General features: G+C 44.0%; 1 protein-coding gene across 2 annotated transcripts in view; it reads right to left on the bottom strand.

Annotated features, from left to right (window-relative positions):
- GRIPAP1 (GRIP1 associated protein 1) overlaps positions 1-12,076 on the bottom strand; it is a 149,483-nt gene that overhangs the window by 38,400 nt on the left and 99,007 nt on the right. For both annotated transcript variants that reach the window (XM_040324268.1, XM_040324269.1), the window contains 3 exons: positions 11,777-11,904; positions 4,500-4,622; positions 2,747-2,840 (listed from right to left, as the gene is read on the bottom strand). In XM_040324268.1, the coding sequence (XP_040180202.1) occupies positions 2,747-2,840; positions 4,500-4,622; positions 11,777-11,904 (345 nt within the window). The remainder of the gene's footprint in view (positions 1-2,746; positions 2,841-4,499; positions 4,623-11,776; positions 11,905-12,076) is intronic.

Here is a 12,076-nt window from a genome sequence, read left to right as displayed (position 1 = left end):
GTGAGAAAAAGAGATGCAGGGGTAAGGGTCGACTGTAGGACGACCAGGAGTGGGGTAAAGATCATGGTGGAAGATCAACACCATTACACCCAGTGCAAGGGAAAAAGAATAAGACCAGAGGAAAGAGTGTGGAGATACCTGGGTGGAGAGAGGTGAGAAACGAGGAGCAGGAAGCCAGTCCAGCGATGATGTGAGGTAGTGTTGTGAGGCGGAGGTCAGGAACGCCCACACCCCCGCCCGCAGTATATGCGCTGCGTCGCCATGGTAACGCCCCCAACGTCACATCCACAGGCGTGGCGGGGAGAGGAGGCAAACAGGGATGCTGGCGCATGGACCAATGGCCCGTGGCCGGTGCTGACTAGCCCCGCCCAGCCCATTCCACCTAGATATACCTTACTTACCTTATTTATTTCCATTCACAGACACGCACACAACATGCTCCTGATGAGCGGCTTAATGCCGCGAAACGCGTTGAGCTACCATGACACTGTGTATGTGATACACATCCACCTGAGATATGTGCTCTAGCTATCTCTACCCTATAGGAATTTTAGACTGTTGTATGTGCAGATGTTACTATTTTAATTATATTATCCTTTATCAATATGGTGGATTTCCCCCTGTTTTACCATGATTATCGCTGTTAAGCATGTTATGTACCGGTTTTTGCATACTCAAATAATGGCGCCTCTTGATAGGTGCGTTTTTGTACATGTCATTAATGCCTGCATCCATGTTCTGTACGCTGTACCAATAAATATGTACCAATCCACCATTTACTTGTCTGTCATCTTGAGCTTCATTTAAAGTCCCACCCATTCTTCTATTTGCATCATTCGTGACGTACCGCCACATTGGTAGCAATTGCATTCAAAAAACGATAGGGATGGAGGCGCTTGACTCTACCCAGCCATGACCTCATTTAAAGTCCCAATTTCCCCTCCCCCTTATACCTTATGGAAGTAGGAAGTCCTGGGCGTTAACACCACCTTGTCCAATTCCAAAACCAGAAAGGGCTTCTTTCAGAATAATGCAGTCAGTTCAGACACTTGTCTTGTAGATTTGATGGCTACAAGGATATTGGGTGTGAAAGTGGAAAGAGGAGTGAGTGTCCCTAATGGGTTCAAACAGTGCTGGGAGATCGTCGGGGGCCACAAAATATATACATGTTCAAATAACCAGGCGGGCCATTCAGAACAGGAACGTGGGCTTTGAACATGCCTGCTCTAGGCAAACAACTAAGGAATGCTAGTAGTAGGAATGGTTATCCTGCGCTGGCCTTTTTATTAATGAACCATTATTGTTAACAATACTGGAATTGTGCACATACCATTCAGTGATAAACAAATGGAGTCCCAGTTATGACAGGAGATGCTTGATCTGAATAGTATTACTGTGGTCAAAGCAAAAATAAGCCTACCTCGTTTTTCTTTTACACAAATCTGGTGAATAATTTCCAGAAAACACTTAGAAATGTATGAAATGTCAGAGTTTTCTTGTTGAATTTACCACTTTGAACAACAAACATTTTCTAAAAGTTTTTGGGCCCGACATCTTGGATAAAGTCCTAATCTTGAGTGACAACACTCTAGCCAGTACACACAGAAGACATCTACCCCAGTAATGAACTTGTATTGTTAGGCCTTGATAAAAAAAAATGTACTTGAGCTGTGGGGGGGGGGGGGGGGGGGGGGGAGGGAGGGGGATGATTTCTAAGGCCCATTTTACATTTCATTAGTTCAGTCATGAAGTTTTCGTGAAGTTTTCATCAGGTGCTCATCAGTTTAGGCTCCTTTCACACAAGCGGACCGTTCATTTCAGTCACATCAAAACGGATGAACGGTTTTATTAGTTTTTCAACAGTGATCATCAGTTTTGCAACAGTTTTTCAATAGTTTTCTTTACATCCACTACCAATGCAAAAACAGATGAAAAACTGACCATTTGTCAGTTTACATAAATTTTTCATCCGATCTGTTTTTTTAAACGGAATAAAAATAGAGCTTTGGGGCCATTTGACATGGGCTTATCCATGTACGGACTCCGCTTTGCTCAGCAGGGATCGATCCGCTGATCTCCGCTGAGCGGGCGGAAGACAGGTCTGTCTCCACTCACTGTGCTAAGATAGACCTGTCAAAGCCCCCCCGTCCTCTATGGCGATCAGAATGGATATCAGCAGATGCCAACGGACATGACCGCTGACATCTGCTGCTCCATAGGGCTGAATCGAGCGTCTGATCAGGTCCGTCTAAAAAACTGACAGTTTAAAAAAAAAATGGATAACGACATATGCGGATGTAAACTGATGTAAATGGATGATCATCCATTTACATCAGTTTTTTCATAGAGATGCACTGATGTCCATTTCACCTGTCAACGGATGGATGAAAAATGGACCTAACTTTCAACGCAGTTAAAGCTGTAGCTCACATTCTATAAAAAAAAAAAAAAAAAAGAAGAGCTTGTTTAATTAAGCTTTGGCAATAAAACCTGGAAGCGGATTGGTTTCGATGCAGCTTTGCACCAGATTTTGCATACTGCAGTGTTAGTAAATAACCCCTAAAGTGTCCAGGGCTTGTGGTTCCTGAATACTTTAAACCTAAGTCTCCTATGGCCTGGAGAACAAATAAGACATGATGGGCCTTAAAGCTATCAGAATTGCTGGGACTTGTAATTCCACAACAAACACCCATTGTTACTCAACCATGGCAAAGATAAAGAGGTCAGAGTGTGGTGCATCACTCACCTATCCTGCTGTCCATGACGTAGGTCTCAATAATCTCACTTTTCTTGCATAGGTCCTCTGCCATAGAGGCGCTGCTCACTTCTAAGTGCTTAACCTACGAGACAGGCATTAAATTAAAACCATTGTTAGTGCTAGTCAGATTAAAGTGAAGTATGGAAAGAATGGGCTCTGCGGTGAGCACACAATGCAGATAATTATATTATATTTTATATACCGGTATATAACAAAATGTATAAGCATTGCAAATATTAAAAGCTTTCATTAAACTGGCTGCATCTACGTAGCTATAACTAGTGTATAACAATAAACTTTATAACACCACCATAAAGTGAAGGATTTAACATTCGCACTGTGGATTGTAGGTAGGTAAGGTCAAATTGCCATTAAAGTCCAACTGAAAATTCCCACCTTTGTATCTCTTAATAGCTCTATACTGTCACCTTTTACGATTTATAATGACTTTTGCTTGTAAATGCCTTAAAATACATTGTTCCCTTAGGAGAAATTAAATTCTAGCCCTCTTATTGCAGTATTTTGCAATGGCGTAAATGAGTAATAGCCGCACCCCTTGTAACAAGCGTCCTATAAGTGCAGCGAAAAAGAGTTGGGAATAGCTGATCAGGCCTGTTTGTTTCAAACAACACTTAACAATGCACAGACAATTAAGAGTACCGAGACAAATATTACTTTGCTCACCCTGAAAACGTAGTGTCCTGGCAGTCACTCTGGTCCAATGGCTTTGATACCTTCTGAGCCAATGACTAGCATGTAGCCAGTAAAGTGACAGTAAAGTCAGAACTCATGATTCACAGACCAAGTCGGAAACCTTAAAAGCCACTGGATCAGCAGGACAACTATGCAACTAATATTTACAGAAGAGGCAACAAGGCACCCTCAACATTTTTCAGAAGTTTTCCTCTTTGATGCCAAGATAAACTGCTTGTTTGCAGTCACTTAAATGGTGGCATACTAAAATCAACGTGATGTTAATGGGTTAATCGTCAATAAGCAAAACAAATTCAGCAATATTTAATAGAATCCTTTAGTAGTAATAGTAGCCTACAGTTACTATTCTTCATCCCGACTCCTGAAACATGCCTGGGCACGGAGCATGCCTAATAATTCCTACCACCCGCTGCTTGTCTAAAACATGAGACTATCACAAATTCAACCAGGGGTGAATGAAGACAGGGGGGCTTGCATCACTCAACCTTGCTCTCCTTTTCCTTACATCAGAAGATAGTTAATTTAAAATTTCAAGTGTGCAAGAGGTCATGGCATTTAAAAAAATAAAATAAAAAGTAAACGGGACAAAGAAGGGTTTCTCATTTAAATGGAACCTTTTCACAAAGAGTCAATCTGGAGGGTCGAAGTTGGAGTGGGCTGGACTTCTCAGATCTCATGGAGAATCCAGCAGAAAGACTTCCCCGTCACCGTTACTGCCTCAGTTCTCTATCCTACAACAGTAACAGTAGCCCCCACTCCACAATAATGCAGATCAGGCAACTCAAGCACAAAATCAAACCACTTAAGCCCTGGACAGACATAAACAATTTGCTGTCTTACCTATTCAGCATCTACAAAAATCAGAAGTCAGCTTTGGGTGGACTGACCCTTTGACAACACAGATCCTAATGAGCAGAACCATAAATAAAAAGGACTGATGTTCACACCAGTCTTATTAGAGCCCACCAGTTCAAAGTCATAGGAAATATACACTATGGGTAATAAAACATTTAGTAAATAGATTTACCTTTTCTTCCAGCATCCACTTCTCTTGTTGAATTTCGGCTAATCTCTGGAAAAGGTCAGAAACTTCTTCATCTGACAGCTCAGCTGGTCTTTGAGGCTGGGACTGTGGACTTCCACTGTTAGACTAGAAAATACATCACAAAGCAGTCTATTATAGTGATAAAAGGATCCCATATCCAAAGCAACCACTCAAGATCCCTCTTTCATTCTCCAGCATTGGCCAGGCTATGCATCTCCAATTACATATATTTAACAAAAAATGATCTTTAGAACAAGGCACTGCAGAGTAATTCATCCTCAAATTCAAAGTAAAGAAAATAAGAGGAGCTCCAGTTTTTAATTGTTTTAATAAAAGTCAGCAGCTACAAATACTGTAGCTGTTGACTTTTAATATAAGGACATTTACCTGTCCAAGGATAATGCAACGTCAGCACCCAGAGTCGATTCGTCAATTGGCTTTGAGTGTAAGCGCCGGCGGCGTAAGTAAGGAAAACTGGCAGGGAAGCCGTCGGGCTTTACAAACAGTTTCCTACTGCGCATGCACGAGTCACGCTACGCATTCTATATGGCCCCAGCATCTTCTGGTATCTGCGTGTGTCCCAGAAGCTTCCCCTTTTGGGTGAGGCACCGCTTTAAGTTGGTTGAGTCAGCTTTCTCAACAACGCAGCTTCCCCTGTTCCCTCCTTCTCAGACTACCTGCTCTGCGTTTACATTAGAGATCAGAAATCTAAAAAGCTGACAAGTCACTGCCGGGAGGAGGGTGCAGGAGTAGCCAAGCTAGTTTAGGCTGGGCACACACAAATGATTTTTATCACAAAGTTAGATTTAATAATGTTCCATTTCATCAACTGGAAAATCCTCAACATGCTCCAAATCAGTTGTATTGCAAGCGACGGCAGTTCAATTTTAGTTCACAGATTTTCAATAGAAGGATGGAATTAATCACAAGTTGCAGTATAATAAATCTCTAGAACTGTGGGCCATTACAGTAAGTTGTTCATTAAACATACATACATACATACATACATACATACATACATACATACATACCATTATAAACATGCAGAATAAAGGAAAACAAAATGGTATGAGGTTTAAGGTTTATAAGCTAACATGGAACAGAGGATGACATAAAAGGCATATATTAAATGTATGTGGTAAATGACCAGTCATATATTATTTAACATACATGAGAAGTTTATAAATTTGCACTCAGAAGCAAGAATATTGCAGCTATGCAGCTGGCAGACGTCTGTTCTATGCAGGGCAGGGTAGTGCAGAGTGAACAATGAAGGGATAAGGAGAGGGGTAGGGAGGTACCTGCTATCCACCCCAGTTCCAAAAGGCTCTCTTCTAATCTGTGTGGCACCTACAGAACTGAAAAATACTCTCTCCTCTGTGTCCCATGATGTACTCAAAGAAAAGGATTTTACAGGCAAGTATGAAGAAAAAAATCCAATTTTCTTTTTCATACATCATGGGACACAGAGTTATAGACTAATATTCATTACCTACTGGGAAGTCCCAGAGCAATAGCCTTGAAGGGGGGGACCCTGCCAAACAATAACCAACAGAACTTATATGGCAGCCCCCTGCGCCCAAAAGCCGAATCCTCGGCTGCTCGAACATCCACTTGATAACATTTTGTGAACGTATGCACTGAAGACCAGGTATCAGCCTTAAAAATCGGAGACACAGATACCTGATGACAAAAAGCTCAAGGAGGTTCCTACACCCCTGGTAGAATGAGCTCTCACCCTAAAGGGAGGATCTTACCATAGGCCTGAATGACCAATTGACGGACCCAATTGGCAATGGAATCTTTGGAAGCTGTCTGCCCCTTCTTGGGTCCTTTTGGTAAAACAAAAAAGGAGTCTGATCCTCGGCTCTCCGCAGATCTAGACAAAAACCTTGACTGCCCGGACAAAGTCCAAAGAATGCAGTCATCTCTTTTCCGCCAAAAGAGACAGAGAAAAAAAAGAAGGCAAAATAATGTCCTGATTTAAATTAAAGGCCGAGACCACTTTAGGCAAAAAGGATGCAATAGGTCATGACACGACTCTATCGTGGTAAAGGATCCCTGCATGAAAGGGCCAATGGAATTTCCTTAATAGGTTCAAATGGTTGTTTCTGTAACATAGACAGCACAAAGTTCAAGTCCCAATGACACATAGGTGATCTAATAGGGGGAAGCAATCGAGTTTCTCCCTGCATAAAGGTTCGGACCAGTGAATGGGAGGCTAAAGGCCTTTGGAAGAATACCGATAGGGCCGAAAACTTGACCTCTGACTGTACTCAACACCAATTTGATTTCTACAGCTGGCTGTAGAAAATAGAGAATTCTCCCAATCACGTATTTCCGAGGATAACATTTTTTTGCTTCACACCAAGCAATACAAGTCTTCCAGACTTTATAATAGATCTTCCTAGTGACCGCTTTTCTAGCATTCACTAGGGTAGACACTACTGATCCCGAGATACCGCAGTCCTTCAGCACCCTGGCTTCAATAGCCATGCTGTCGAATTCAGAGACTGTAAATTGGGGTGGAATATAGGACCACGAGACAGTAGATCGGGGCAACATGGAAGTGCCCATGGCCCGCCTGTTGTCAATCTCACAATTTACGGGAACCAGGGCCTTCTGGGCCAGCATGGTGCCACCAGAATGAGTGGAACTCTCTCTTTCCGAATGCTACTCAAAAAATATGGAAGGAGAGGGATTGGAGGGAAAGTATAAACCAGGGAGTACTGTCTCCATGCATCAGAGCATCTGCTCCGCTTGCCAGAGGATCCCTTGCTCGGGATAGTATCTAGTATGTGGTTCACCTCCTTCAGAGCTAAACGACTCCTGGTGCCACCTTGGTGGTTTATATAGGTCACTGCAGTAGCATTGTTGGACTGAACCCTGATAGGGCAGTCCTGACTCTTCACCCTTAACGGCGGGTTCGTGCCACTTGAGGACCTTCAAGGACTGGGTACCCTTTTGATGTTTAGGGTCCACTCCCTTGGACCTGTACAGCACCCTGCAGGAATGCCTAAGCCCTGTGATGTCCAGGATTCGACTTTGCAGGGTCCAGCTCCCGGAGGCCGCATTACAGGCAAAACCTTGCAGGATCTTGAGTCATCTTTGCGAGGCTTGGGTACTATTTATCCAAGCATAGAAAGCCTGTGTCAAATGGATCCGATCGGTCAAGCCCTTGTTTCATTTAAGAACGTTTGTGGGACTAGAGACCTGGAGCTCAGAAAAACACATTGGTTTCCTCCTGTATTCCACCTCCAGCACAGACATTGAAACAGCACTTCTCAAAATATGGGATGATGCCCTTGAAGCAGCAGACGAAGGAGAATCCTGTCTTCTGATACTGCTGGACCATAGTGCAGTCTTTGACACAGTAGACCACAAAATGTTGCCAACTCGCCTCACAGAAGTAGACAGAGTTGCAGACTCGGATCTACCCTGGTTCACATCATTCCTGGAAAATCGATCCCAGACAGTGAAACTAGGACCCTTCACTTCAGAAGCACGAACCATTTCATGCAGAGTCCCCCAAGGATCACCCCTGTCGCCCGTACTATTCAACATCTATCTCCGCCCACTCCTCAAAATTATCAGTAATCAGGACCTACTCTACCTTTCCTACGCTGACAACACTAAACTTTACTTTCGCATCAGCAACAAAAAAGACCAATACCACGGACTAGAACAATGCCTCACATTGATAGACAACTGGATGACGGAGAGTCACCTTAAAACTTAATGGATCCAAAACAGAACTTCTTCTACTTCATGCAAACCGAAAGATAAATGTTAGGACGACATGGACGCCACCCACCATTTTTGGACAAACCATCACCCCAAGCACCAAAGTCAAAAGTCTAGGAGTCACCTTTGACTCCGACATGACTATGGATGCACAAATAGGATCAGTAGTCAGCGGATCTCACCATCTTCTCCGCCTGCCAGTAGTGGTTGGAACAATAATCAACTCCAGGCTCGACTATGCAAACTCCCTCTACCTTGGACTCCCAAAATACCAGATTGCTCGTCTACAAGTCGTCCAGAACACGGCAGTAAAAACCCTGGGAATCAATCACTCCGTCCCTGAGGACCCTCCATTGGCTGTCCGTAAAAGACTGAGTCACATTTAAGGCCCTCTGCCTGACTCACAAATATGTACAAGGACTCGCCCCCCAAAATTCATGTGAGAAAATAAAATACCACAACCCCAATTGCGTTCTTCGATCAACCAACCAAAATCTACTTCAAATCCCCGAGGTCCACTACAAGTCTAAAGGAGAACGAAGATTCGCAGTCCAAGGACTTCGACTGTGGAACGTGTTACCAATTAACATCCGAACGGAAGAAAGTTAACAGGCCTTTTAGAAAAAAACTCAAGACCCACCTCTTCTGAAGGCTAAAGAAGAAAATGGATACCAAGCGCCTTGAGGCGATTCAGTTCGCATTTGTAGCGCTATACAAGTTATTCACTCACTCACACTCAGACATTGGTTTCTCTCTTGTATCCCACCTCCAGCACATTAAAATTGGTTTATCTCCTGTATCCCATCCCCAGCACACACATTGGTTTCTCTCCTGTTTACCACCCCCAGCACACACAGTGGTTTCTCTCCTGTATCCCTTCACTAGAACAAACATTGGTTTCTCTCTTGTATCCCACCTCCAGCACTTTACATGGGTTTCTCTCCTGTATTCCACCCTCAGCACAAACATTGGTTTCTCTCCTGTATCCCACCCCCAGCAAACACATTGGTTTCTCTCCTGTATCCCACCCCCAGCAAACACATTGGTTTTTCTCTTGTATCCCACCCCTAGCACACATTGTTTTCTCTCCTGTATTCCACTCCCAGCACACACATTGTTCTAGTGGAGGAATACAAGAGATAAGCCAATGTGTGTGCTGGGAGTGGAATACAGGAGAGGAAACAATGTGTTTGCTGGGGGTGGGATACAGGTGAGAAACCAATGTATGTGCTGGAGGTGGGATACAGGTGAGAAACCAATGTATGTGCTGGAGGTGGGATACAGGTGAGAAACCAATGTATGTGCTGGAGGTGGGATAAAGGAGAGAAACCAATGTATGTGCTGGAGGTGGGATAAAGGAGAGAAACCAATGTATGTGCTGGAGGTGGGATAAAGGAGAGAAACCAATGTATGTGCTGGAGGTGGGATAAAGCAGAGAAACCAATCTGTGTGCTGGGGGTGGGATACAGGAGAGAAACCAATGTGTGTTCTAGTGGAGGAATACAAGAGAGAAGCCAATGTGTGTGCTGGGAGTGGAATACAGGAGAGAAAACAATGTGTTTGCTGGGGGTGGCATACAGGTGAGAAACCGAAGTATGTGCTGGAGGTGGGATAAAGGAGAGAAACCAATGTATGTGCTGGAGGTGGGATACAGGTGAGAAACCGAAGTATGTGCTGGAGGTGGGATAAAGGAGAGAAACCAATGTATGTGCTGGAGGTGGGATAAAGGAGAGAAACCAATGTGTGTGCTGGAGGTGGAATACAGGAGAGCAATGTGTGTGCTGGAGGTGGAATACAGGAGAGCAATGTGTGTGCTGGAGGTGGAATACAGGAGAGCAATGTGTGTGCTGGAGGTGGAATACAGGAGAGCAATGTGTGTGCTGGAGGTGGAATACAGGAGAGCAATGTGTGTGCTGGGAGGTGGAATACAGGAGAGCAATGTGTGTGCTGGGAGGTGGAATACAGGAGAGCAATGTGTGTGCTGGAGGTGGAATACAGGAGAGCAATGTGTGTGCTGGGAGGTGGAATACAGGAGAGCAATGTGTGTGCTGGGAGGTGGAATACAGGAGAGCAATGTGTGTGCTGGAGGTGGAATACAGGAGACCAATGTGTGTGCTGGAGGGGAGTGACTACTGTGTGCGCTATGCTTATTTAATGGAGATGAGTCATACTGGTAGAGCAGAACTAGAGGCAGGATTCCCCAATAGGAAGACAAAAGTAACAATCTGGCTTTAGGACTATAAAGTATAGGACAGGATTTTTGACAGTTTGTAACCTATACAGGAAAGTCTGCCTTTGAGTCTTATGATGTCCTGTATAAATTATAGCTTATCAAACACACCGTTTGTGGCTAGGATACGTGCAGGCTCTTAAATCTATAAAGCTACCAAGAAAAAAAAATCTACTCAGAGCAGAGAACTAGTATATGCAATGTCAGGGCTCAAAATGTCAAGTCTTGAGCCACTAGCCAGGCCTCAAGGGTTACTCGCCACCAGTTGCCCCACCCAACCCCCACCCTGCTCCGCCCCTAATTCTGCCACTAATCACACCCTCATAAATGATCTCATGAAATTACATTTAAATGTTTTATGCAGAATAAAGTTACAGAAATAAATATTAACAACAACTTAATCAGTTCCCTTCAGCACAGCCTCACCTGTGCCCCACATTGCAGCCTCACTGCGCCCCACATTGCAGCCTCACTGTCCCCCGCGATTGCAGAGTCATTGTGCGCCCCCCCCCCCCAGATTGCAGAGTCATTGTGCGGCCCCCCCCAGATTGCAAAGTCATTGTGCGGCCCTCCCCCCGGCGGCCAGATCATGGGAGAATGAAGAGGAGAGCCGCAGATCGCGGAGCGGTATAGCCCGCTGTAAGAACTTACATTTCCTCCGCTCTGCTCATTCACACAGCCCCGCCTCCTCCTGACCCCGCACCTGTGATAAACAACACATCCCAGCATTGGACCCGCATTCTGTCTATCATAGGTGCGGGGTTAGGAGGAGGCGGGGCTGTGTGAACGAGCAGAGCGGAGGAAATGTAAGTTCTAACAGCCGCAGTACTCACCCCCCCACTCCCAGGCAGCCCAGCTCCTCGCCAGACCTCGTTTTTCACTCGCAAAATGCGAGTATGCGAGTGCAAAACTTGAGGTCTGTGCAATGTCATCATAACAAATAAATAGGAAAGTAATACATACAAATAAAAATAAATAAATAAATCTTACAATGAACTTTATTTCCTTGTATGGGTACCTTCAAGAGAACCTGTAATTTCTGAAATATTTTATTCATCAATCAGCTGTGACACTTTAGAGCTGCTGTCAGTAAGACTGACACCTGGCTCCGGTCATTTATTTTACACTACTCTCGCAAACAATAATCTTGACTCTCCTCTGAGAATCAGATGAACTGTAGGAATAGAAAGAATTGGCTCTAAAAATAGCGATTTTGGTTAATAACATTGAAACAAAATTTTAAAGTGACAGAAAATATTTAAAATGAGAAGTATACGTATATTACCTTATTGCTACTGGGCACTGTGTTTTCTTTCATCATCTCTCGGTAGCTGAAGGATGAGACACTGCTGCTGTCGCCCGTTTGCGTCCGACTGGGGGAACTTATCTCCGCCAATACTAGATCCTCCAAACCTAAGCAAAAAATTACCAATCAGAAACACTTTGGACAACCATGCACAAATTAGCAGCCATCAACAATATCTGACCTCCAATCACATGATGGATATAGAAGTTTAGAACACATTCTTCCTGTTTTTATTACTCTGCTTTTAGGGCTCATTCACACCAGCAAGTATGAGTAAGG

This window comes from Rana temporaria, chromosome 9 (genome assembly GCF_905171775.1).
Source record: "Rana temporaria chromosome 9, aRanTem1.1, whole genome shotgun sequence".
Taxonomy (NCBI): domain Eukaryota; kingdom Metazoa; phylum Chordata; class Amphibia; order Anura; family Ranidae; genus Rana; species Rana temporaria.
The sequence above is the reverse complement of the archived record's forward strand: the minus strand, read 5'-3'. Positions and strand labels throughout refer to the sequence as shown.